We start from the raw sequence: 23,890 nt of genomic DNA, 5'->3' as shown, positions 1-23,890 counted from the left end.
CTGTGGTAGTTTTAGGCAATGGAAGTGCAGAGGAGAGGAAGGGAGAGGTGGGCAGAGCCGCTGATAGGAATTTGGAAGCAGCCACCTGTTGCAGTGCTAGAAGAAGCCAGGGCCATGCTGCTGGGCATGTGCCTCTCCAACAGCTCAGGTCCTCTGGTGAACCATGCAGAAGTGCTTCGAGGGCTCTTGGCCATGTGCATTAAAGCAGTCTGTCATCTTTGGCATGCCCATGTGAGTCTCTTCAACTTCAAATAGCTCAAGGTTGCTTGCAAGAAGCTTCAAGTGGAGACAAGCTGTTGGGTAAAGCTGTCCATGCTCCATTACTTGATTTATTGGAGCTGACACAGAGCTCTTGTACCCATGCACTCTGAGCATGACCAAGCGTGTCCCTGAGTATGGGATGTGTTGACTCCCTGCACAGGTCTAAATCAGGCACTGCTGAGCCTCACATCAATGTGTTTCCCATGTTCTTTGTTTGGCCTTGGTTCCAGGCATGGGTGTTTGGTAGTGTCCCCACAAGATAATGGAAGAGCATTGGCAATTATCAACTGTGCCAGTTGGTGACAAACACCAAGGGTCCTGATGGCCATTCCTCAGGGGCCTGCCTGTCAATTGCTAAGTAGCCAGAGCTAGAGAGTCCAGTGGGATGACTTGTGCTGAGCCCAGGCTGGGCAAGGTAGGTGTCTTCTGAAGCTGTGCCCACTGAGCTGCCTGCCCTCCTGGAAATAATTCCTTAAATAGGAGGAAAAAACCCTCCTTTTAGGCTTCTTGAGGAATGGGGGGCAAATGCTAATTCCCTTTCAGGGTCTGTTGCCATGGGGAGTCAGTTCAAATCCTTTCTAATGCCTTCCTCAGCAGTGAGCTGTGCTGACACATGCTTTTCAGGACTTCCCAGAAGGAGCTGAGAAATGACTTGAAACAAAAGCTCCATCAGAACTAAGAGCCAGGGGAAGGTTGGGGTCTGCTGTTTGTTAGCTGTGGGGAGGACAGATGAAGTTGGCTGTTTTGTGGGCTAACACCTCTGCAGCCTTCCTGTAGGATCCCTTCAGGTGCTGGAAGGCAGCTCTAAGGTCCCCCTGGAGTCTTCTCTTCTCCATGCTGGACAGCCCCAGCTCCCTCAGCCTATCCTCAGAGCAGAGGTGCTCCAGCCCTTGGATCTCTGTGGCCCTCCTCTGCACTCACTCCAGCAGTTCCATGCCCTTCTGATGTGGGGACCCCAGCACTTTTTAAAAGATGAGAGCAATAACCTCTGGACAGTACCCAGACATTTGTGACCTAATTTACACCACAGGTGGGTGAACCCTTGCTTTTTAGATGACCAAAGCACCGTGAATCTGGGGCCCAAGTGTCATTCTGTGTCGGCACTGCAGGTCTCTGCTGCAGGCAGCGTGCCCTGCCCGTCCTGCAGGGCTCCTGCACCATTCAGGCAGGTTCTTATTTGGAGGGAATGTTGATGTTTGACGCTGCTTAAGGAGGAGATTTGCACAGATGATGTGTGGGAACCCTGGGAGCCTGGCTTTGTGTGACAGCTGAATCTAAATCTGCCTGAATTCAGACCAGCTTAAATGCTTAGCAATATTGAGGCAACGGCCAGGGGCTTAGGGAGGTAAGAAGCCCAAGACTGCAGCTGGGGGGATGCCCCATGAAAGGTTGTTTATCATCTCTTCAGATTTGGGGGGTTTGGGGTGTAACTGTGGCTGAACTTCACACCCAGGGGCTACTTGCAGAGCTACAGGCTGGGGTCAGAGTGGCTGGAGAGTTGCCAAACAGAGAGGGACCTGGGGGTGATGATTGACACCCGCCTAAACATGAGCCAGCAGTGTGCCCAGGTGGCCAAGAGGGCCAATGGCATCCTGGCCTGTATTAGGAATAGTGTGGCCAGCAGGAGCAGGGAGGTCATTGTGCCCCTGTACTCTGCATTGGTTAGGCCACACCTTGAGTCCTGTGTCCAGTTCTGGGCCCCTCAGTTTAAGAAGGACATCGAGACACTTGAAGGTGTCCAGAGAAGGGCAACAAGGCTGGGGAGAGGCCTTGAGCACAGCCCTGTGAGGAGAGGCTGAGGGAGCTGGGGTTGCTTAGCCTGCAGAAGAGGAGGCTCAGGGGTGACCTCATTGCCCTCTACAACTACCTGAAAGGTGGTTGTAGACAGGAAGGGGTTGGTCTCTTCTCCCAGGCAACCAGCACCAGAACAAGGGGACACAGTCTCAAGCTGTGCCAGGGGAGGTTTAGACTCGAGGTGAGGAAAAAGTTCTTCACTGAGCGAGTCGTTCGTCATTGGGATGTGCTGCCCAGGGAGGTGGTGGAGTCGCCGTCCCTGGAGGTGTTCAAGGGGAGATTGGACGTGGCGCTTGGTGCCATGGTCTAGTTGTGGGGTCTGTTGGGACAGGTTGGACTTGATGATCCTTGGGGTCTCTTCCAACCTTGGTTATACTGTGATACTGTGATACTTGGCTTAGTGGATACCGTTTAGAAAAGGCAATACAGCCCCCCCTGTGCAGCAGCTGCTCTCTGAAGGCTGGAAGGTTGCTCTGCCAGCAGGTTGGTTGCTACTTGACAAAGCTCAACCCCAACATTTGTTGCTACTTTCTTTTAGAAAGTAAAAACGTGGACTGGAAACAGCAGCTCTTGCTCTGGTGCATAAAGCCTGGGCAGAGGTTCCTCTTGGTGGCTACCATTAAACTAACCCAGGGGAAACCCTGCAGCTTATTTTAATGTGCTTCAGGGAGATAAAGTTGGTGAGAGCACAAATGTTCCTGGTTGTGCCTTGTGTCAACAGAACTGCAAGTGACTTCACTGCCTCTCCTCAGTATCTGCTACTTCCCGCTCTCAGTAGAACAAAGGGCTGAGCCCTTGGACTTTGGAGAGCATGTCTGAGAGGTGTCCTCCTGTCTTCTCTGATTTCCAGGGCAGCTCCTTGCCAAGCTGCTGAGTGCTGGTGGCACCTTTGGAAATGAGAATGGCAGAATCAGGCAATCCCTTTGGTGGGGAAAAAACCTTTAAAGGTCCTTGAGTCCAACCATTCTCTAAGTCTGCCAAGGCTGCTCCTAAACCATGGTCCTCAGCTCCACATCTCTGCCTCTTCTAAACACCTCCAGGGATGGAGATGCAATCACCTCACTGGGCAGGCTGAGAACCCCTCTGGGGAAGAACTTTCTTCTGATAACCAACCAAAATGTCCCCCAGTGCAACTTCAGACCATTTCCTCTCATCCCATCATTTATGTAGAGCTTGGTCTGGATGTTTCTTTCTTGAACTCAGGTTGTACAGAAGGACCTTCAGTCCTGTCTGGGCAGCCCTCCTTCTGTTCCTGAAGTGTGCAAGTACATCTTTTGCCTGCTCTCAAATGGATCAATCAGTTAGCTCTCTTGACTGCTACCTCACCATGCTCCAAGAAAGTTCCAAGTGGGATTTGTACCAGGAGTTCACAGAATCAGAATGGCCTAGGTTGGAAGGGACCTCAGAGATCATTTACTCCAATCTCCCTGCCATGGGCAGGGACAGCTCTCAACTAGACTTGGCTGCTCAAGGCCTCATCCAACCTGGCCTTCAATACCTCCAGGGAGGAGGCATCCACAGCCTCTCTGGGCAGCATATTCCAGAATCTCACCATCCTCACACTGAAGAACTTCTTCCTCAGCTCCAGTCCAACCCTGCTCTCCCTTAGCTTCAAACCATTCCCCCTTGGCCTGTCTCTAGACACCCTGATGCAGCCTTCCTGTAGGATGCCTTCAGCATTGGAAGGCAGCTCTAAGGTCCCCCCAGCCTTTTCTTCTGCAAGATGAACACCCCCAGCTCCCCCAGCCTTGGTGCTTGCTCTGTCTGCAATACCTGGCAGCTAGCTGGGTGCACAGGACAGCAGTCAGCAGCCACTTCAGTGCCCCCACCACCATCAGCTGCCAGGTTAAAGCCCAGGCTTTCCCTGGCTGCTGTATTCCTGCTACTTAGTGCTGGCCAGATGGTCCTTCTGCCCTCCTGTGCAGATGTCTCCTGTAAGCATTAGAGTGCTCTCTGGCCCTGGCTGCAGCTCACACAGCATTATTTCTCCTCACACACTTAGTGTGCCCTTTGCTTGCCTCTGTTGCTCTTTTCACTGCCAACCTATTTCATTTGTTGTTATAATCCTTTATTTCCCCTCTAAGGCAGTTGTAGCATCTGAGCTGCTTTTAGTGTGACATTTATCACTGGCAGCTCTGCATCAGGTGCAAGCTCGTGCAATCTGGAGCCCTCTGAACAATTCAGTGGGTTTCTGGACTTGCTTTTCTGTTGCATGCCCACAGGAAGGGTTTTATTTTGCAAGCCCCTGGTAGAACTTTTCACACTCTTTGTTCCTGCCACACTGTTTTGCCCTAAGGAGGGGAAGGAATGCATCCTTCCTAAAGCATCACACTCTCAGTGGTTTTGTCAGAGGGAAGTGAGCTGCAGTGTCTGTCCTGTTATGAGGAAGGATTCCCAAGGATTCATGGTGCCTGATTGACTTCAGGCTCTTATCAGATAAGTGCTTCAGAAACTCAGGGGGAGAGGGGCAGCTCAGAAGGGGAGATCAGCAGTCTCCACCCTGTACACATCTCACTTAACTACCAGTTAATCTGCTCTCAAGAGAGCTGTGCACGGCACTCGGACCAGCTCCTCCCTGGTGCTAAATGGACCAGTGCTTAACACAATAGAACAAACCAGATTGGAAAAGACCCCTGAGATCCAGTCCAACCTATCACCCAACACCATCTGATCCACTAAACCATGGCACCAAACACCCCATCCAGTCTCTTCCTGAACACCTCCAGTGATGGTGACTCCACCACCTCCCTGGGCAGCACATCCCAATGGCCAATCTCTCTTTCTATGAAGAACTTCACATTTGGGACCTGCTCTGTGTCCAGGTGAAGTACTGCAGGTAAATGTTTAGATTATGCTGCTGCTTTCTGGATAGTGCTAGCCATGACAGCCAGAGCTGAGAGCCTGTCACAGAATGGTTTGGGTTGGAAGGGACCCTTAAAAGTCATCTTCTCCAGTCTTCCTGCACTCAGCAGGGACACCTCCAACTAGAGCAGGTTGCTCAGGGTCACACAAAGTCTGATCTTGATTATCTCCAGGGCTGGGGCCTCAGCCACTTCCCTGGGCAGCCTGTTCCAGTGTTTTACCACCCTCACTGTGCAGAACTTCCTCCTGATGTCCAACCTAAATCTGCCCTGCTCCAGTTTCAACGATTGTTCCTTGTCCTATCCCCACAGCCCCTTCTGAACAGTCCCTCCCCAGCTTTTCTGTAGGTCCCCTGCAGATGTTGAAATGCAGATTCTGACTGACCTCCAGAAGAAAAGGTTTCCCAGTGAGAACAGTCAGACATGGGAATCATCTCCCAAGGGAAGGGGTGGAGGCCCCTACATTGGTCAGTTTTAAGACTCAGCTTGCCAGGGTGCTGGGCCAGCTCATTGGAGCTCTGCTGTTACCTAGAAGGGTTGCACCAGCTGATCCTTGGTGTCCTTTCCAGCCCGGCACTGAGTCTGTGAAGATAGAGCTGCTTCATGTTGCTGTGTTCCTGCAGACCACAGACTGTGCTCCCTTGCTCACTTTACACCTTAACAGACTTTCTCCAGAGGTGAAGTCAATGGCTTTTTCACACACTGGAGTAACATCTCATCACCAGGGTATCGAGGCACCAACCAACCAATCAATCAATCAATCAGTCTGCCTCTTGGGATGAAGGTGCCAGGCTGGGGGCTGAACCTGCAGGAACTTTGCTTGTGAGTGATAGCCCGAAGCTGCAGAGCAGAAAGGGTAGGAGTGTGTTCAGCTCTCTCTGAGTTGGTTGTGTTACCAAGCAGCTACACAGACTGATTTTTGAACTCAGATTGATTTCTGCTCAGGGTCTTGGTGCCTGTTTTGGGTTTTTTTGCCAAGGATGATTTTTTGGTGGGACAGTCCTTTCCTACTCATACACCATGGCATGCTCCTGGGCACTTTTTACTCATGCAGCTTGTTCTACATGTAGGAAGCTTATGCCACGTGTATTGAACAAAAAGGGGGCTACACCAGATGATTATTGAGGTCCCTTCTAACCTGACAGTCAGTGAAAAGCAGTTCCCCAGGTATTACCCCATGGACATTCTGAGCTATGCCACCAAATGTTCTCCCCCCCCCACTGTGTTACCCTTGCTGAAATGGTGCAGATTTGTGCACAGTGGTGTTCCCAAGTGCATGTTGATTTGAAACGGTGGTATTTGCCCCAAAGCATGCCCTTAGCTGGGGTTTTGTTTGCTGCTCCTTGGTGTGGACAATCCGCTGAGGCATGGCCTTGGCTGGGCTCTCTGCAGGGCTCCGGGAGGGAGAGAGCAGAGCACTTTGAGGGCCATCCAAAGCCGTGCTGGTGTTTCTGAGGAGGGCTTTCTTGCAGGATGTTTGTGTCAGCTGGTGCAGCCACTTTGGGATTCTGCCTTCATTCCCTAGGTGCCAGGGAGAACCTTTGTTCTGTGGGGCCACCGTGGTGTGGGAGAACCCTTTGTGCGAGGACAAAGGAGTATTGTATGGGCATGAGGCATGAAAGGGAGGGGAGGGGGCTGAAGGGTTTCTTTCACTGCTCTCTACCTCTTGACAGCAACGTTTTCCCCATAAATCTCCCCAGTGATAGCAGTTCTGTGTGGGAGCTGAGCAGGAGATAAGATCTCTTTGTATTGTGTGCACATTCTTGGTGATGAATATTTGATGGGCTTTCCTTAATTAACACCCCATGCCACTTGTATTTTTACAGCCTAAAGCAGAAAGCCTGGCAGTAGGCTGGACCATGGTGGAAGAATTATTCCTACCCTTTAAAAGTAGCTAACAGCTTGTGCCTTGCTAATTAGTGCTGGAAGAGTGGCCCTAGTTATGGCAAGCTGTAATGAAGGCTCATGGCTGGCAAGGGCAGAAGGCCAAGATGTGTAGAAGGCAAAGTTTGGCAGAGGCAGCCAGAATCGGTGCTTAGCTTCCCAGAGTGGAGTGGAATATGCCTGTGATGTAAACAGTACCTGGGCCATACCCCAAACACATTCTGGGATGGAGGCTGGGGTGCTTTGGAAATGGAGCAAGACAGAGAGGCTTTTTTGGCTCGCACCTGCAGTGGGTCATTCAGACCATCTCCCCACAGAGCACCAGCAGAGAGGCAAATCCCACATCTGCAACCACAGCCTCCTCACAAACCTGCAGCAGAAATGCTGTGGATGCCACTTGAGCATTTCCCTCTCAGTTCTGAGAGGCCTGGCAGCCCTGCTATGTGAGGAAAGGCTAAGAGCTGGGTGTGTTCAGCCTGCAGAAGAGAAGGCTTAGCGGAGACCTTAGCACCATGGAGCAGGACATGAAGGGTGGCTACCAGGAGGATGGAGACTCCCTTTGTACAAGGGGTCCCAGGGAGAAGACAAGGGGTGATGGGGACAGGTTACTGCTGGGGACATTCCCAGTGGACTCTGCTGCTGGAGACAGCATTTGGCACAACCATGCATGGGGAAAGGTTCTCCAGGTCCTTCTGTTCACTTACAGCTGAGCACAGTGGTTGGATCCCAGGAAATTAGATGGAAGCTTGAGGAGGGGAAATGTACACTGGATATCAGGAGGAGATTCTTTACAGTGAGGGTGGGGAGACACTGGAACAGGTTTCCCAGGGGGGCTGTGGATGTCCCCTCCCTAGAAGTGTTCAAGGCCAGGCAGGATGTGGCCTTGTGCAGCCTGGGCTGGTGGAATGTGTCCTTGCCCATGGCAGGGGGGTTGGAGCTGGATGATCTCCAAGGTTCTTTCCAACTCAACCCATTCAATGAATCTATGCATGGGGAAGGGGAAAGGTTCTCCAGATCCTGTTCCCTTAGAGCTGAGCATGGTGTCTGGGTCCCAGGAGGTGTTTGTAGCTAAACTGGTCATGAAGGACAGTTTGAGTCCTGTTGGCTGTGACTGAAGATGGGTTTTGGTTTCCTTTTCAAATCTCTTGAGCAAGACTGCTGTGCTCCTCAGCAGAGCTGCCCTGAGGGCATTTACAGGGTGCTGTGGTCTTTCACTGGGGGTAACTGGTTATGAAGCCTGGCAATAGCTTTATGAGGAGGCTTCAGTGGCAGTGCCCTTACATCCTGCTAATGGATAAAGAGTTGGAGTCGTGTGTGCCAAGTGTGGGTGAGAAGGCAGCTGGGCTGCCCAGAGTGAAGGTGGGAGGGGGATAAAATGGGAGACCAAAGCAGGCTTGTAGCAGGAAGGAGGATCTGGATTGATGAGCATCTTGAACTTGATTAAAGAGCAAAGAGAGAGGATCCAGTGGAAGGATTTGGTGTCAGGAGATCAAGGACTCCATGGGGGATGTGTGATTATTTTTTTCATTCCAGCAAGAAGTATCACAGAGCTATCAAATGCTCTTTTGTCTGGCTGCTCCCATCAGTGCACAGCAACTCCTGCTGGCAGGGGTGGCTTGCCACTGTCTCCAACTGGCTCAACAAAAGGCTGGCATTCTTTGCATGGAAGTTCAATAGAACTGCTGGAGCAAGTCCAGGGGAGAGCCACAAAGATGATCCCAGGGCTGGAGCACCTTTGCTATGAGGACAGGCTGAGGGAGCCTGGCCCCAAGAGAGTTCTTCTCAGGCTGCCATGGGTCAATGGACACCAAGGGCAGGGGTGTGCTGGTGCAGGGGAAGTGCTCAAGGGGCTCTGTGGCCTCAAAATCAGGAGCTAATTCCCTTTGATTTGCCTTTTTTAATGACCTTCTCTTGGGGAGGATTTGTAGTTTCATGGTGTTGTCTGATGTGTCTGTAGCTTGTTACCTATGGGTCAGCATCATCAAACAGATTCAATTGGCCCCACAACTAAGTAGATTTAATTGATCATCACTCCATGGCCCCACAATCAAATTGATCATCTCTCCATGGCCCCACAATTAAGTAGATTTAATTGATCATCTCTCCATGGCCCTACAGCCTCCTGTGGTGGCTGGGGAGTGGCTGTAGCAGAGTGGGGTGGGTGCAGGGTAGGGTAGGTTTGCTTCAGCAGCCTGGAGCTGGCTGGTTGTAATGGTTGTTGGCAACTGGTCCCCAGCTCAGTCTGAGTGATCCACCCGTGGGTGCAGGTGGATCCACCTTGCCCTGGAGAGGGGCATGTCTGGAGAGTGATGTGCCAGCTCTCTGGTAACGCCTGGTGTGAAGCTGCTGAAGGCGCAGGGCACGGGTCGGTGCTCACAGGGCTCGCGTTGGATTTCTTGCGGTCATCCCCCTGCTCTGCTTGTCCCCACAGGGCCCCTGCTTGGATGGTGAGCAGCAGGTCACCTCACCATGAGTTACTGGAGTCTGGAGAAGAGGAGCTGTCTGCAGTACTGCAGGCACTTCCTGGTGGACAACGGAGTGTTCCACGGTGAGTGACAGTTACGGCTTTGGTCTGTGTCCCGCTGGCAGGAGCCGCTCGGGTCCCCAGCGGGATCCTGTCCATCGCCTTGGTACCCAGCCTCGGCCGTGCCTTCACCGTGCGGCGGCTCCTGGCGGGTGCAAAGCGCAGCTGGGGGCTGTTCCCCTCGGTACAGTGGGCTGGGGGGCACAGAGACGGCCGCGGGCTGGCTGCCGGCGCTGCCCTACGGGAACACCAGGGGGAGCTCCCGGACCGCCGCCCCCACGCCCGGTACTGCCGAGTCGGCCCCGGGGTCCCTCCTCCTGCTCTGCGCCCCTCCGGCCGCGGGGTCCCTCCTCCTGCTCTGCGCCCCTCCGGCCGCGGGGTCCCTCCTCCTGCTCTGCGCCCCTCCGGCCGCGGGGTCCCTCCTCCTGCTCTGCGCCCCTCCGGCCGCGGGGTCCCTCCTCCTGCTCTGCGCCCCTCCGGCCGCGGGGTCCCTCCTCCTGCTCTGCGCCCCTCCGGCCGCGGGGTCCCTCCTCCTGCTCTGCGCCCCTCCGGCCGCGGGATCCCTCCTCCTGCTCTGCGCCCCTCCGGCCGCGGGGTCCCTCCTCCTGCTCTGCGCCCCTCCGGCCGCGGGGTCCCTCCTCTTCCTCTGTACCCCCCTGTCTGCAGGGTCTCTTCTCCTCCTCCTCCTCCTCTGCACCCCTCAGGCTGTGGGATCCCTCCGAGGGTTGTGGCTCCAGTCAGGGCCCCTCGTTGGTGCTCTAGGTGAAGCATTCAGAGGCTGGAGAGGAGCTGCAGAGGCAGTAGGCAGCTGCTGTGGGCATGTGGAGATGGTGATTGGATTTGGGGGCGAGATGGATTAATTGTTCTCATGTGGGCTGGCACTGCTCTGCACTTAGACATTTCCTCCTGAGGCATTTCTAGAGGTGCTCCAGTCAAATCTCTGCCCTCCTGGAGAGGAGGGAATTGGAAGTGTGAGGAAAAACCTGTGCTTCCAGGTATTGATCAGACCTTTGTGCAAAGTCCATATATAACACTGATCCTTAATCAGTGAGAATATCTTTCTGCTAGCAAAGGCAGGGGATACTCAGAATACATTCTTCTATCCAAGAAGTTCCTTTGCAGGACCTCTTTTCAGGTTTAAACCTTGATATTAGGAAAAATGTCTTTGCTGCAAGAGTGGTCAGGCATTGGCACAGGCTGCCCAGGGAGGTGGTGGAGTCACCATCCCAGGAAGTGTTCAAGAAACCTGTGGCTGTGGCACCTGGGGACAGGATTTAATGACCATGGCAGTCTTAGGTTGAAGGTTGGATCTGATGATCTCAGAGGTGTTTTCCAACCCAAACAATTCTGTGATGCATCACCTTAGAGAGCACGTGTGTTCCCCACACTGGTTTCTCTCCCTTAGCTGGGTGAGGGTAAGGAGCAGTGCTGAGCCCAGCCCTGCAAGGGGGAAGGGTTTGAAGCTGAGGGAGAGCAGGGTTAGATTGGAGCTGAGGAAGAAGCTCTTCAGTAGGAGGCTGGTGAGACTCTGGAATAGGATGCCTGGAGAGGTTGTAGATGCCTCCTTCCTGGAGGTGTTCAAGGCCAAGCTGGATGAGGCCTTGAGCAGCTGAGTCTAGCTGAGAGGTGTCCCTGCCCATTGCAGGGGGTTGGAGTAGGTGATCTCTAAGGTCCCTTCCCACCTAGGCCATTCCATGATTTATCAGGCTTGCAGTCCCACTGATTTTGGTGGGATCATGTTCCTTCTGAGCTCTCTCCCAGATCTCTTCACCCAGGTTTCCCTTCACTGCATTGAAGCACTTGCAGTGTTTTGATAAATGCCTTTTGATCAGGCTTCTCTCTGGCCACCAGCCTGCTCTCAGGCCCGAGGCCATAACTGCAGCAGCTACATCTTGGAGGTGGTTTTGCAGTTGTGCTCTTGCAGATCAGGTGAGAGAAGAGTGTGGTCCATACTCTGTGAGCCAAGGTGGTGTTTTATGGGTGTGCAGCTCAGTGTCTTTATCCTGCTGATGGTGCAAAGGCTGGGTGATGACCCATCAGCACGCCCACTAATCCCTCCTCAGTGAGGGATGAATCTGCAGAGTGATAACTGTCTCAAGCAGGAGACATCATTAGCAGCAACCCAAGACCAGAAAGATTCTGTGGCTTAATTGAATTGCCTTTCATTCATGAGCAGACAGGATTAATTATTTTTCCCTGAGAGAATCCTTCAGGACTCCCTATTTGTGCCTTCAACCTAAGCAAGACACTGCAGTGACAGCTACTTTGACTCTGAAGAGCTGAAGTCACAGCTTCAGATTCACAGACTGCATTGGGTTGGAAGGGACCCTCAAAGGTCATTTTGTCCAGCCCCCCCTGCAGTCAGCAGGGACATCTCCAACTAGAGCAGGCTGCCCAAGGCCACATCCAGTGTGATCCCAAGGAAAGGTGCCTCAAGCACATGCCCAGGGAACCTGTTCCAGCATTTTACCACTCTCCTCACTGGAGGACTTCTTCCCATCCTCCTTGCCTCTCTGAGAACCCAATCACTGGATACTTTTTGTTTGAAGAGACCTGTCAAGGTAACTAGTCCAACCCCCCTGCAGTCAGCAGGGACTTCTGCAGCTAGAGCAGGCTGCTCATAGCCCCAAACAACTTGACCTGGAACGGTTCTAGGGATGGGGCAACCTGGGCCAGGGACTGAGCAGTGAACTTTGGCCCTTGTATGATTAAGCAAACAGCTCAAATGGGCCTTACCTGTGCCTGAGCTCACCTGCTCTCCAGCAGACAGAAGGACATTGTACTCATTTTAAACTCTTTTCCACCCCTGGGAAATTAGGGAAGAAAAATGTGCTGTGAACTCTAGGTGGGAAGGGTTCTGTCTGCTCACAGGGAAGGTTCTGTGCCTCAGCCCCCTGTGACTTGCTGACATTTCAGTGTTTGGGCTGTATGTGTCCAGCTCTGGCCTCCATTAATTCTAACTCACACAGTGTTTTCCTGATTTTTGGGCAGCTGTAACCCTTATGGTTGCATACTCTGACAGTGGGAGCGTGGCTGTTCAGGGAGCAAGCACACAGAACCCTGGATTAGTTTGTCTCCATTGATGAATACTAATTTGCTCTAATCATTAAGCAGAAAGAAGCTGTGACTTGCTTAGGAAATGGCTGATTTTGTCTCAGAAGTTCTGGAAGTAGCTGCTCAGGCTCATTAGAGTCAGCTTACATCAGTTATCTTTTCTTCTTGAGTCCCCTCAGAGATCCAACCCTTTTGTTTAAATTGAATTGCCATAACTGTAACTAATTCTCTCTCTTTAGTTTCTAATTTCATCTCCACCTCTTTCCAGACCTGTGTCCAAAGGGACTTGAGTGTTGCTGGTGGGATGTGATGTCCATTCACTCTGCTCATGTTGTCTCAACTGCACTCCTTGCTTCAGAGCAATGGGCTAAGCCAGCTGCAGCAGGCTCATCCTGTTGTGTCAAGGTCACGTTGTGGTGGCCCAGTCATCATCTCTCGGTGAGCCTAGAGAATTGTTGCACTCAGGTGCAAGCAAGACAGGTACAAACATCCCACTGCCTCAGCTAGTGCTCTTCAAGAGCACAGGAATGTCTGTCTGAAGAGGCTTCAAGACAGAGAGCCTCTACAGAGATAGAATCACAGAATGCCAGGTTGGAAGGGACCCCAGGGAGATCATCTGGTCCAAACTTTCTGGGTAACAGTAGAGCTGAAATGAGCTGGCCCAACACCCTGGCAAGCTGAGTCTTACAACTGTCCAGTGTAGGGGAATCCACCACTTCCCCTGGGAGAAGATTCCAGTGCCTGACTGTTCTCCTGGGGAAATATTTGCTGCTGGAGTCCAATGGGAATGTGCCCAGCTGTAACTTGTCCCCATCACCCCTTGTCTCCTCCATGGGATTCCTTGTACAGAGGGAGTCTCCATCCTCCTGGTAGCCACCCTTCATGTCCTGGTGCTAAGGTCTCCCTTAAGCCTTCTCTTCTCCAGGCTGGACAAACCCAGCTCTCTCACACAGCATGAACTTTGCTGCTCAGCTGTGTTCATCTCTGGGTTTTCCTTCACACCCTTCTGGGACCTGCATCGTGTCAAGGACCTGGGTGGCTGGTATTCCATGTCTTCACCTCCAGGCAAAGTGTTTAGATGCAAGAAGCTCTTGTGGACTGCATAAATCATGCTGAAGCTCTGTTCTTATCAGAAGTAGTTTAAACATCTCCTGTGTAAAAAAACAAAACCCAAACAACCAAGCAAACAAAAAAACCCCAACCAAAACCCAACACCCCACAAAGCAACCAACCCAAAAACCCCTCACCAAACCCAACCCAAGAAGTAACCAAAAGGGGAAGAACCCCCCCCAACATCTTAGAGAGTGCAGCACTGAAGTTATAACGTGTTGGAGGGCACAATGTGAATGCTGAAGAACCTCACTTGGAAGACAAGCAGTGTCTTCTGCTCCAGTGTGGGAGGCCCATCAGCTGCAAGTGAGGAGGTGGTGGAGGACAAAGCATCTGAGATATGGTATGAGGAGGACAGCACCTTGCTGGTGTGATGCATTAGTTGAAGGCAGATGCAGTTTTGAGTGTCATGAAGTGAGATGAAGGTGTTGGTGCTGTGAGGCCCAGCCTAAGTTCTGGGCAGTGGTGTTCAGACAAGGGAAGCTTGGGGGCAGGCAGAGGAAAGGATTATGATGTGGAGATGAGGTGAACCTGGTTTGTCTAGCTTAGAAAATGGAGGGCTGTGAGGGGATGTGACTGCTGCCTGCAGAGGCATTGGCAGGGAGGAAAAGGCTTCTTTGAACTGCTGGGGAAAGTTGGCACAAGCAAACTGAGGGCTGTCCACGAGGATCTAAACAGACATAGGGAAACCCAACATACTCTGGGCTGGAAAAATGCTACAGGCACCCTCTGTGTCTTGCTCTGAAGGTGTAAATGTGGCAGCAGCAAGCAATACATTGGTGTGAATGTCAGGCTGTAGAGCTCTCGAAGTGGTCCTGATTCGCCTCCTGTGTGCAGGGGACAGCAAATACAGGCAGCAGTGTTGCCACTGCAGCCTGGAGAGCACTGCTGTGCACAGCTCAAGCTGCTCTCTCCCTTGTTCTAGTGATGCTTTGAGACACTTGCATGTTGTTGGGCAAGGAAAACTGTAGATCCACAGCTGTGTGCCTTCCCCCAGGGCTCCAATGGGCTGCCTTTGATCCGTGACTGAATCACGGGCTCCCAGAGTCGGACTGGAGGCTCGTGCATGTGAGCCTGCATTCAAACAGCCTAAGGAGTCCTCCTAATTTTGTAGTTGTATTAGGGAGAGCTGCTAGCAGCTGCCTTTGCAGGATATTAAAAGTCTTATCTGTTTATGCCTGAAATTTTTGGTTAAAGGAGTGGAGGTTGCTGCTGTGCCTGGGACTCTGGGGAGCCTTATCTGCCCAGGAGCAAAAAAATGTCAGTTCTCTTCAGTAGCAGCCAGCCAGAGCGGGTGTGTGCACACAGAGAATAACAAACTGGAGACAGATCTGGGCTGCAGCTATTTGAGCAGCCTCTGAAGAAGGGAGCAGAGAAGCAATTCTGCTGCTCACAGTAGCCTTGAGGGGTGGCTGAACCTGCTTTCTTCTCCTTCCTGTTGCAGAGAGTGCCAAAAACACAAAGCCCAGCCTGCCTCCAGGCTTCGTTTTCTCAGGGCTTTGGGGCTGCAAACGCAGATCAGGATTTTGTTTGTTTGCTGGCAATAACAATGTGGGAATGTGGCTGTGCTGTCAGAGCAAACAGCTTCTGTTTTGCTAGCAGACATTTGGGGCTGAAAGTATTAAGTGAAAAAAAACACCCAAACCCAACCACATGAAAACAAACCAAATAAGTCAAACTCTCTTGTGGGATTTCTTTTTCTCCCACCCAACTGACCCTGCTTTGTAGCACATACTCCTAGTGTCCACTTTGCAAAGATGCTTGGGAAGCAGGACAAGTGAATCATAGAATCATAGACTGGGCTGGGTTGGAAGGCACCCCAAAGATCATCTAGATCCAACTCCCTGCCATGGGCAGGAACATATTCTGCTAGCCCAGGTTGCTCAAGACCTCATCCAGCCTGGCCTTGAACACCTCCAGGGAGGAGGCAGCCACAACCTCCCTGGGCAGAGACCTGTTCCAGCGTCTCACCACCCCCATGGGGAAGAATTTCTTCCCAATCTGCAGTCTGGATCTCACCTCTTCCAGCTCAAAATCATTGCCCCTGATCCTAGCACTCCCAGCCCTTATCAAATGTCCCTCCCCAGCTCTCCTGGAGTCCCTTCAGGTACTGGAAGGCTGCTCTGAGGTCTCCCTGGAGCCTTCTCCAGGCTGAACAGCCCCAACTCTCAGCCTGTCTCCATTGGAGAGCTGCTTCAGCCTCTCATCATCTTTCTGGCCTCCTCTGGACCCATTCCAGCAGCTCCAGGTCCTTCTTGTGCTGAGGACAGAAGAACTGGATGCAGTGCTGCAGATAGGGTCTCAGCAGAGCAGAGGGGCAGAGTCCCCTCACTCTAATCCTGCTGCTCACACTGGCAGCCCAGGACATGGTTGGATTTCTGGGCTTGTGCAAATTACTCCACACTGCTGCTGTTCTATTAATTCTGAGGGGAGCTATAGAAGTGAAGGGGGAGAAGCCCAAAAGTGCAGTAGTTGGTGTTCCAGGCTGTCTATTGGCTTATCTAGTGAACTAGCTACAGCTCATTCCTGGGGACAGACAGGCATAACTGAAAGATGTCTGGGCAAGGAGGATATAGAATCATAAAATCATCAGGGTTGGAAGGGACCTTGAGGATCATCCAGTTCCAACCCCCTGCCATGGGCAGGGACACCTCACTACAGCAGGTTGCTCACAGCCACCTCCAGCCTGGCTGCAAACACCTCCAGGCAGGAGGCTTCCACCACCTCCCTGGGCAGCCTGTGCCAGGCTCTCACCACCTTCATGGGGAAGAATTTCTTCCTAAAGTCTACAATCTAAGCCTGCCCTCCCCTAGCTTGGATCCATTCCCCCTTGTCTTGTCATTACCCAATCTCCTAGAAAGTCCCTCCTCAGCTTTTCTGTAGCCCCCTTCAGATACTGGAGGGCCACAATAAGGTCACCTTGGAGCCTTCTCTTCTCCAAACTGAACCAGCCCAACTCTCTCAGCCCATCCTCATAGGAGAGGTGAAGGAACTGATCTATTAAAGTTCCTATAGGTTTAAAAAGTGTTCCAAATGGCTGAAGAACCTGCTTCTTGGTGCCTTATGGGATGTAGAGGTGCCTTGAAGACTCCTCTGCCTGTCCCTAGACACATCCTTTGGTGAAAGGAGTTTCCTGGGTGGCATCCATGTCAAGGTGGTGTATCTGGTGGCTGAGTTCTAATGCTGAGTGGTTTTGCCCTTCCATCTTGGCATGTTTGTGAGCTTTCCAGACAAGTGTGTCTTTATTACTGCCAAATGAGTTGATAACAGCTTTGATCATTTTCAAGGAAGGCCTTGAAAATGCTCAGGGGGTTGGAGCAGCTCTGAGGGAGCTGGGGGTGTTCTGCCTGGAGAAGAGAAGGCTCCTATCAGACCTAATAGCAGCCTGCCAGTACCTGAAGGGAGCTACAAGAAGGAGAGAGACTGTTTGCAAAGGCCTGCAGGGACAGGACCAGGGGCAATGGCTTCAGACTAGAACAGAGCAGATTTGGATTGGATGTGAGGAACAAGTTCTGCACCATGAGGGTGGTGGAACACTGGAAGAGGTTGCCCAGGGAGGTGGTTGAGGCCCCATCCCTGGAGATACTCAAAGTGAGGCTGGACAGGGCTCTGGGCAACCTGATCTGGTTGGGGATGTCCCTGCTGGCTGCAGGGGGTTGGACTGGGTGAGCTTTGGACCTCCCTTCCAACCCAGACCGTTCTATGATCTGGTACCAACTACAGGGGTTGCATCCAACCAGTATAAAGCTTTCTGCATTGCTCATTGCTTGTCACAAGGAGCTTGTGTTACAGCTTAGGTCTAAGATTAAATTTGGATGATGAACATGAAGATGTTGTGAACTGCTTCCTTCATTCTCTGTTTACTGTAAGAGTGAAGAGATAATCAACTTTCCTGGCTCTTTAGCAGAGCGAAGTCCTCGTATCAGTTTCCAGCTATTTTGACAGTGAAAAAGGCAAAGCCAATGAAGCAGGAAATTAATACCCTTCTAATGCTGTAATTGCAAAACTATTAGTTGCATCAGCTTCTCATCTGCTGGAAAATCCACATTTTGCAGCAGCAGTGTCCCTCCAGTAGAAGGTCCCTTCCAAGCCAAGCCATGCCAAGGTCCCTTCCACCCAGTCAATCCGAGACGTGATGCTTTATGCTTGCTGTGCTTTCCAGCCCCTTGTCCCCCTGGGCTCTCTCATAAGACAGTGTCATAGATGCAAGTCTGAACGTTGCTGCCCACTGTGCCTGTCTGACCACAAAGCTGCTGGCTTCAGTAGCAGTGAGCTGGCTCACGCTGGCAGAGCGTTCAGCCAGCGGCGCGCTGGTGGCTGCCGGGAGGGCGAAGGCTCGGCGTCTCGCCGGAGACCACTTGTTCTTACGAAAGCAAATGCTCAGTGATGCACAGACCAAACCAGCTGCAGCCTCTAACCGGGCTGCTTCTGCAGGGTCGCTCTGCCCCTTCAAGTTAGTGAGAGGAGCAGGAGGAGGGGGCACAAAGCCTGGAGGAAAGGAGCGTGGTCCCCAGAGGTCCTCGCCTCATTCCTCGCAGCATCCCGTGGCTGCAGAGGCTGCCAGTTGCTCTGGAGCGAGGCTGGGTTTTCTCCTCTGCATTCAGCCTGCGTCACTCTGCCCTTCTCTAACTGGAGCAGGGTAATCTGCTCCTGATCAGCCTCCCGAGGTGGCAGCAGGATTTCCTTCTGCTTGCCTCCAGAGCTCCTCTCCCCAGGCGTTCCGCGTGCTTAGTGCCGGGAGCCTCCGAAGCCGGCACGTCTCACACCAAGAGTGGTCACTGCCTTCCTGCAGCAGCAGCAGCACGGAGCAGATGCTTCCAGCTTCCCTCTCGGGCTTTGCTTTTTAGGGTTGGAGAAAGTTGTCTAGGATTGTCTCTGGATCTGTGCTTTCCTCCCTCTGTGCTGTGGATCACAGAGATTTCAGCCCTCCTTGTGAAGAGCAGGGCTGGCAGCGCTCTCCGGACTTGGAACGATCTGTGTTGGCCGGGGAAGATGAACCTGAGGCTTTCCTGCAGGGAGAATTTCCATCCTGCTTGCCAGTAATGATGCTTGAGTTAGAAATTTAATGGCAGACCTTGAAGTATACAAAAATTTAAGTCCAGAAAAAGGTAAGGATGTGTGAGCTCAGAATTGCTGTGGGATGTCTGAGTTTGGAATTGCTGTGGGAAGAGCTCCTAACATTCCTGGGGAGTGCTCCTGGACCAAGCAGGTCACCTGATCCTGGTGACTGCTGAGTTGCACACAGGATTGCTGTCAGGGCAATGTGTAAAAGGATGTTTCAGATGAAGTCTTGGTGGCTTTGTGTCGAACTGAAAGTGGATTTCTCCATCAAGACACAGGTTGCACTTGAGCTGCTGCTCCGATGGGATTGACAGACCTGCACCTGTGTCTTACCCTGAAACCCTGCAGATGGGTTTGCCTTTGAACAAACCACATCTTGACCTTTTCATCTCTCAGCTGTGACATGTGGGAAAGAGTTTTTAGCTGTGGTTGCTGGTTTGTTTTTTTTATCCTCTTAGTGCTTGTAAACAGTCTGGCACAGATGCACATGATGTGTAAATTGGGAGCAGACAGCAGTGGCTGGGGCAGATGTGGCTTCTCAAGACTTGTAGGAGGGTGAGACAGAAAAGGGAGACGTCTGGAATAACTTTCTGCAGTAACTTGTAGTTTGCAATGTCTGATTTTGTTCACTTTCAGTCAGAGCTGGATGAAAAGTGGTAATTAGTTGAAGCCTCTAAGTGGATGCAGAGGAAATGCTGTGGAGGGAGGGAGAAATTCGAGGAGCTGGAGCTCATTCCTTGTGCTCATCCCTAATGACGTTGGGTTGTGTGCTTGGAAAGGGACAAAAATACCCCCAAAACTTCCAAACTGCCCTTAGCTGTAAGCTGGGCTGGCAGGACTGGGTGCTACAGAAGCTCTTTTCTAACAAGATTAGCTGCAGTTTAAACCCAAACAAGCTCATCTCAAACAGAGCCACCAAAAGGCACAGATCCTTTGAAACAGCATTTTGCCCACGCTGGAACAGGGTAAAAGAAAAGCTTGGGGCTTGATTCAGCTTTTTCTTTTTCCTGCTTCTTATCCCTTTTTCCTTTTGTTTTTATTTTTTCTTTCTCTCTCATTTTTTCCTTTTTTTTTTTTTTTTTGGTTCTCCTATTCTCCCCCCTTTCCCTCTCCTCTCCTCTTCTCCCCCCCTTTCCCTCTCCTCTCCTCTTCTCCCCCCCTTTCCCTCTCCTCTCCTCTTCTCCCCCCCTTTCCCTCTCCTCTCCTCTTCTCCCCCCCTTTCCCTTTCCCTCTCCTCTCCTCTTCTCCCCCCCTTTCCCTTTCCCTCTCCTCTCCTCTTCTCCCCCCCTTTCCCTTTCCCTCTCCTCTCCTCTTCTCCCCCCCTTTCCCTTTCCCTCTCCTCTCCTCTTCTCCCCCCCTTTCCCTTTCCCTCTCCTCTCCTCTTCTCCCCCCCTTTCCCTTTCCCTCTCCTCTCCTCTTCTCCCCCCCTTTCTCATTTAGCTGATTTTTTGTTTAACTAGGCAAAGTTCCTGGAAATACTCTCAAGTCCTTGTTTGTATTTTGAACCCCAAAGCCACTTATCTCCTCTCAGGGAAGGGCCTCCTGTGTTGGGGCTGGTGTGCTCCAGATCCCACCCCTGCCTTTCTTCTGGAGGTTTCAGTTACACAAACCCCTACATTAAGCTTTGATGCATAGTTAGGTGAAGGAGTCCAGGTGTTACTCCATCTGCCTTCTGAGCTGCAGAAGGTAATGGATCTCTCTCCAATTAATTATTTACAAGAACTAGCTCATTGTAAGGGGGGTTTAGAACAGTCCTTGAAGGAAAGCAGCAGGTTTAATTTTGAAGTTGAAGTCTGTGTTCAAGTGCAGATAAAGACATTTCACACTGAGTCCTTGGCTGCTGGTGACATTGTCTGAGGGTATTCTGTGTCCCTTTTCCTTAGCCAGCTGAATCACAGAATCATGGCAAGGTTTGGGTTGGAAGGAACCTTAAAGATCAAGTGCCCACTTTCTGTTGATCTTCCAGTCAGCAGCACTGCCTGCTGGAGGTGGCTGAAGGCTGCAGGAGCAGCAGGGACAGCAGGGTGTGCCTTGTGTCCAGCTCTGGCTGTGTTGGTGGTGACACAGCAGGGACAGCAGGGTGTGCCTTGTGTCCAGCTCTGGCTGTATTGGTGGTGTGAGGGGTCCTGGCTGGGCTCCTGGGGTGCCCTCTGTACCCAGGAGGGCTGGCCCAGCTCTGCACGGCTCGGGCTTTGGCTGGTGTAGGCATGAATATATTCACGAGGCTGGGTGGTGGAAGGAGGCAGAGCACCTGATCTGCCCTTCTCCAGGCTGTGGATTGCCTTAGCCTGCCAGCACTGATACTGATAAGACAGCCTTGCAACCCCCCCCCAGTTCATGTGCCAGGGCAGAGGGAGCACTGCAGGAATGGGTGCTGTGGGTGCTGTCACTGCTCCTCCACCTGACGAGGCTGTGATGAACCCCTGCGGGCAGCAGCAGCTCCGTGCCTGCCAGCGCTTTGGCCGTGAGTTCTCCCACAGCTCCTGCTCACAGGAGGGATGGGCAGGGCTTGGGGGGAGGGGGACAGACTTCTGGGCTGAGTCTGCTGGTGGGTCTTGGTGCTTTGCAGTGATCTTGTTGCTGCTAGAGCAGAACACTGGGGTTGCAGCTGGTACAGCTATGCAGGGACACAGCGGTGAGCTACAGAACTTACTGTTCAGGGAGCTACTGGAGAGAGTCCAGGGGAGGCTCCAGAGCTGCTGAAGGGCCTGGAGCAGCTCGGTGAGGAGCCCTGGGGCTGAGAGCCTGCAGAAGAGCAGCCCCAGAGGGGAGCTGAGCAACGCTCAGCAAGAGCTAAAGGCTGGGGGGCAAGAGGCTGGGGCCAGGCTCTTATCGGTGGTGCCCAGGGACATGGGCACAAAGTGGCAGCCAGGAGGTTCCATGTGAGCAGGAGGAGAAAGTTGTTTGGTGTGAGGGTGCTGAAGGCCTGGAGCAGGCTGCCCAGAGAGGTTGTGGAGTCTCCTGGTGTGGAGAGCTTCCAACCCCCTCTGGGCACTGTGCTGCTGGGCAAGCTGCTGTGGGTGCCCTGCTGGAGCAGGGGCTTGGGCTGGGGAGCTCCAGAGGTCCCTTCCAGCCCCTGCCCTGCTGGGGTTGTGTGACAATTGCAGCAGCCTTTTTTAAGGTCCTAACTGGCACTTCTTTGGGACTCTTGCTTGATTCAGGCACCTGGAAAGGAAGTGCCAAGTCTGAAGGCATTTTTCACACGTTACCAACAGATCAGCATGAACCTCAGATGCACAGAGCCTCCTCATTTTTGGTAATAAAATGACTTGGGAGGCTGTCAGTTCATTGTTTGCCCACAGCTGACTCACTGTCGGTGGCTTGCACCGAGGTAATTTGAGAACAGAAGAGATAAATATTTCTCTTGAGCAGAAGTGGCTGGTCCTGAGCAGTGTCAGTGCATCAGTTCCAGCCATCACTCACACTGCAGTCTGCATTCATCACTTCCAAAGGTTAATTAACTCCACCTTCAGTTCTGCTCTGCCTTTTTTCCTCCTCCTGCTCTCTAGCTGGAGCCCCAGATGGATTTACTTGGCAGCCTGAGGGGCAAGCAGTGCTCCCTCCAGGCTGGCTGCTGGCTCAGCCCAGAGTGGTGAGCACAATCCAGCTCCTGGGGGCTGGATCCCTCTTCCAAACCCACTTCATCCTGCAGCCCCAGCTGCTCTGATGCCCTGTGGTTTGTTCTCCTCTCCAGGCTGTGGTGCAGCAGGGGTGGCAGGACTGCAGTGGCATCTGGCTGGCTGCTGGGACGATTGCAGGGATCAGAGTTCCCTCCTTGTGCTGGAGCTGGGGCACTATCCTCTGCACATCACCTGGCTGGGGCCAGCAGTGAGCTTTGTGAAGGGTGCTCTGCTAGGGCCATTCTGCTTTTGTTTTGGTAGGGGGAGTAAGATGAGGGAATGGCATGTCTGGGGGAGAAGGATCACAGAATCACAGAGTGGTCTGGATTGGAAGGGACCTCCAAAGGTCATCCAGTCCAACCCCCTCTGCACTCAGCAGGGACATCGCCAACTAGATCAGGCTGCCCAGAGCCCTGTCCAGCCCTACCGTGAACATCTCCAGGGGTGGTTCCCTGGTGAAGGGGAGGCTCAGGGGAGACCTTGCTCTCCACAGCTACCTGAAGGGAGGCTGTAGCCAGGTGGGGGTTGGGCTCTTCTCTCAGGCACCCAGAACAAGAGGACACCGTCTCAAGCTGCACCAGGGGAGGTTTAGACTGGATGTTAGGAAGAAATTCTTCATAGAGAGAGAGCTTGGCCATGGGAATGTGCTGCCTGGGGAGGTGGTGGAGTCACCATCCCTGCAGGTGTTTAGAAAGAGACTTGATGGGGTGCTTGGTGCCATGGTTTAGTTGATTAGCTGGTGTTGGGTGATAGGTTGGACTCGATGATCTTGAAGGTCTCTTCCAACCTGTTCTGTTCTGTTCTACCACCTCCCTGGGCAACATGAGAATGAGGGAATCTGTCCCAGCTCAATATATTGCAGTGTAAACCATTTCATGTAAGCCCTGGGTGGTACCTAACAGGCTGAGGAACAGGGCTGACCTTTGATGGAGTAGAAGAAAGGCAGGCTTAGAGCAAGGTGTGTTTGCTTCTTGGGTGCATAATGTATTAGCCATGGAGGTGTTGGGTCAGTGGTTGGACTCAGGGAGCTCAGAGGGCTTTTCCAACCAAAACAATTCTGGTTTATGATTCTATGATCCTTCTTTATGTGCTTAGGGCAGAGAGGAGCAAGAACCTGTGGCTTGTTATTGTCCACTGTGACCTCTGCCTCCAGAGGTGCAGCTCCTGAGATGTTTTTCAGGCTGTTGTTTATGGCTTGCTGTGAAGCATCAGAGGAGGAGCTGCTGCCTTAGCACTGCTGAGGAGCACCCACAGGTGACTTGGCTGGCAAACTTGGAGTGAGTTGCTGCCATCCTTTCTGCTTTTCATTCTGAAGCTTCACCCCTTTGCTGTTTAGTGAATTTCCAAGCTGAGTTGTTTTACACACTGTAAGGTGCTCAGGGCTGCATTAAGTAGTCACAGTTTGTAGTTGGCTCTCTGACTTCTGGAGAGCTGGAATAAAACACCTGCAGGCTTTTCAGCTGGGCTTTGCAAGGACTAGCTCCAGCCCTTGGTGTCCCTGCTGGTGTCTGTGACTTCCCTCAGGATTTCTTGAGATTTGCTGAAGTGTAAGAGATTGTCCAGCTCATCCCCCTGGGCTTCACAGAGATTATAATGAAATCCACTCTAAGAAGCTTACTGTAAAATTCCCTGAGGTTACAAGAGGAAGAAAATTTTGTGCTGTGAGGGTGCTGGAGGCCTGGAGCAGGCTGCCCAGAGAGGTTGTGGAATCTCCTGGTGTG

At 52.3% G+C, this 23,890-nt stretch overlaps 1 protein-coding gene across 1 annotated transcript in view; it reads left to right on the top strand.

The window, feature by feature from the left end:
* Window positions 1-9,239: 9,239 nt before the first annotated feature.
* Window positions 9,240-23,890, top strand: part of PLCH1 (phospholipase C eta 1) — a 65,281-nt gene continuing 50,630 nt past the window's right edge. Inside the window, exon 1 of the mRNA XM_054166822.1 lies at window positions 9,240-9,348. Within this exon, the coding sequence (XP_054022797.1) occupies window positions 9,270-9,348 (79 nt within the window). The 5' untranslated portion in view covers window positions 9,240-9,269. The remainder of the gene's footprint in view (window positions 9,349-23,890) is intronic.

Source organism: Dryobates pubescens, chromosome 13, assembly GCF_014839835.1.
Source record: "Dryobates pubescens isolate bDryPub1 chromosome 13, bDryPub1.pri, whole genome shotgun sequence".
NCBI lineage: Eukaryota > Metazoa > Chordata > Aves > Piciformes > Picidae > Dryobates > Dryobates pubescens.
This window is presented reverse-complemented; position numbering and strand designations above follow the sequence as displayed.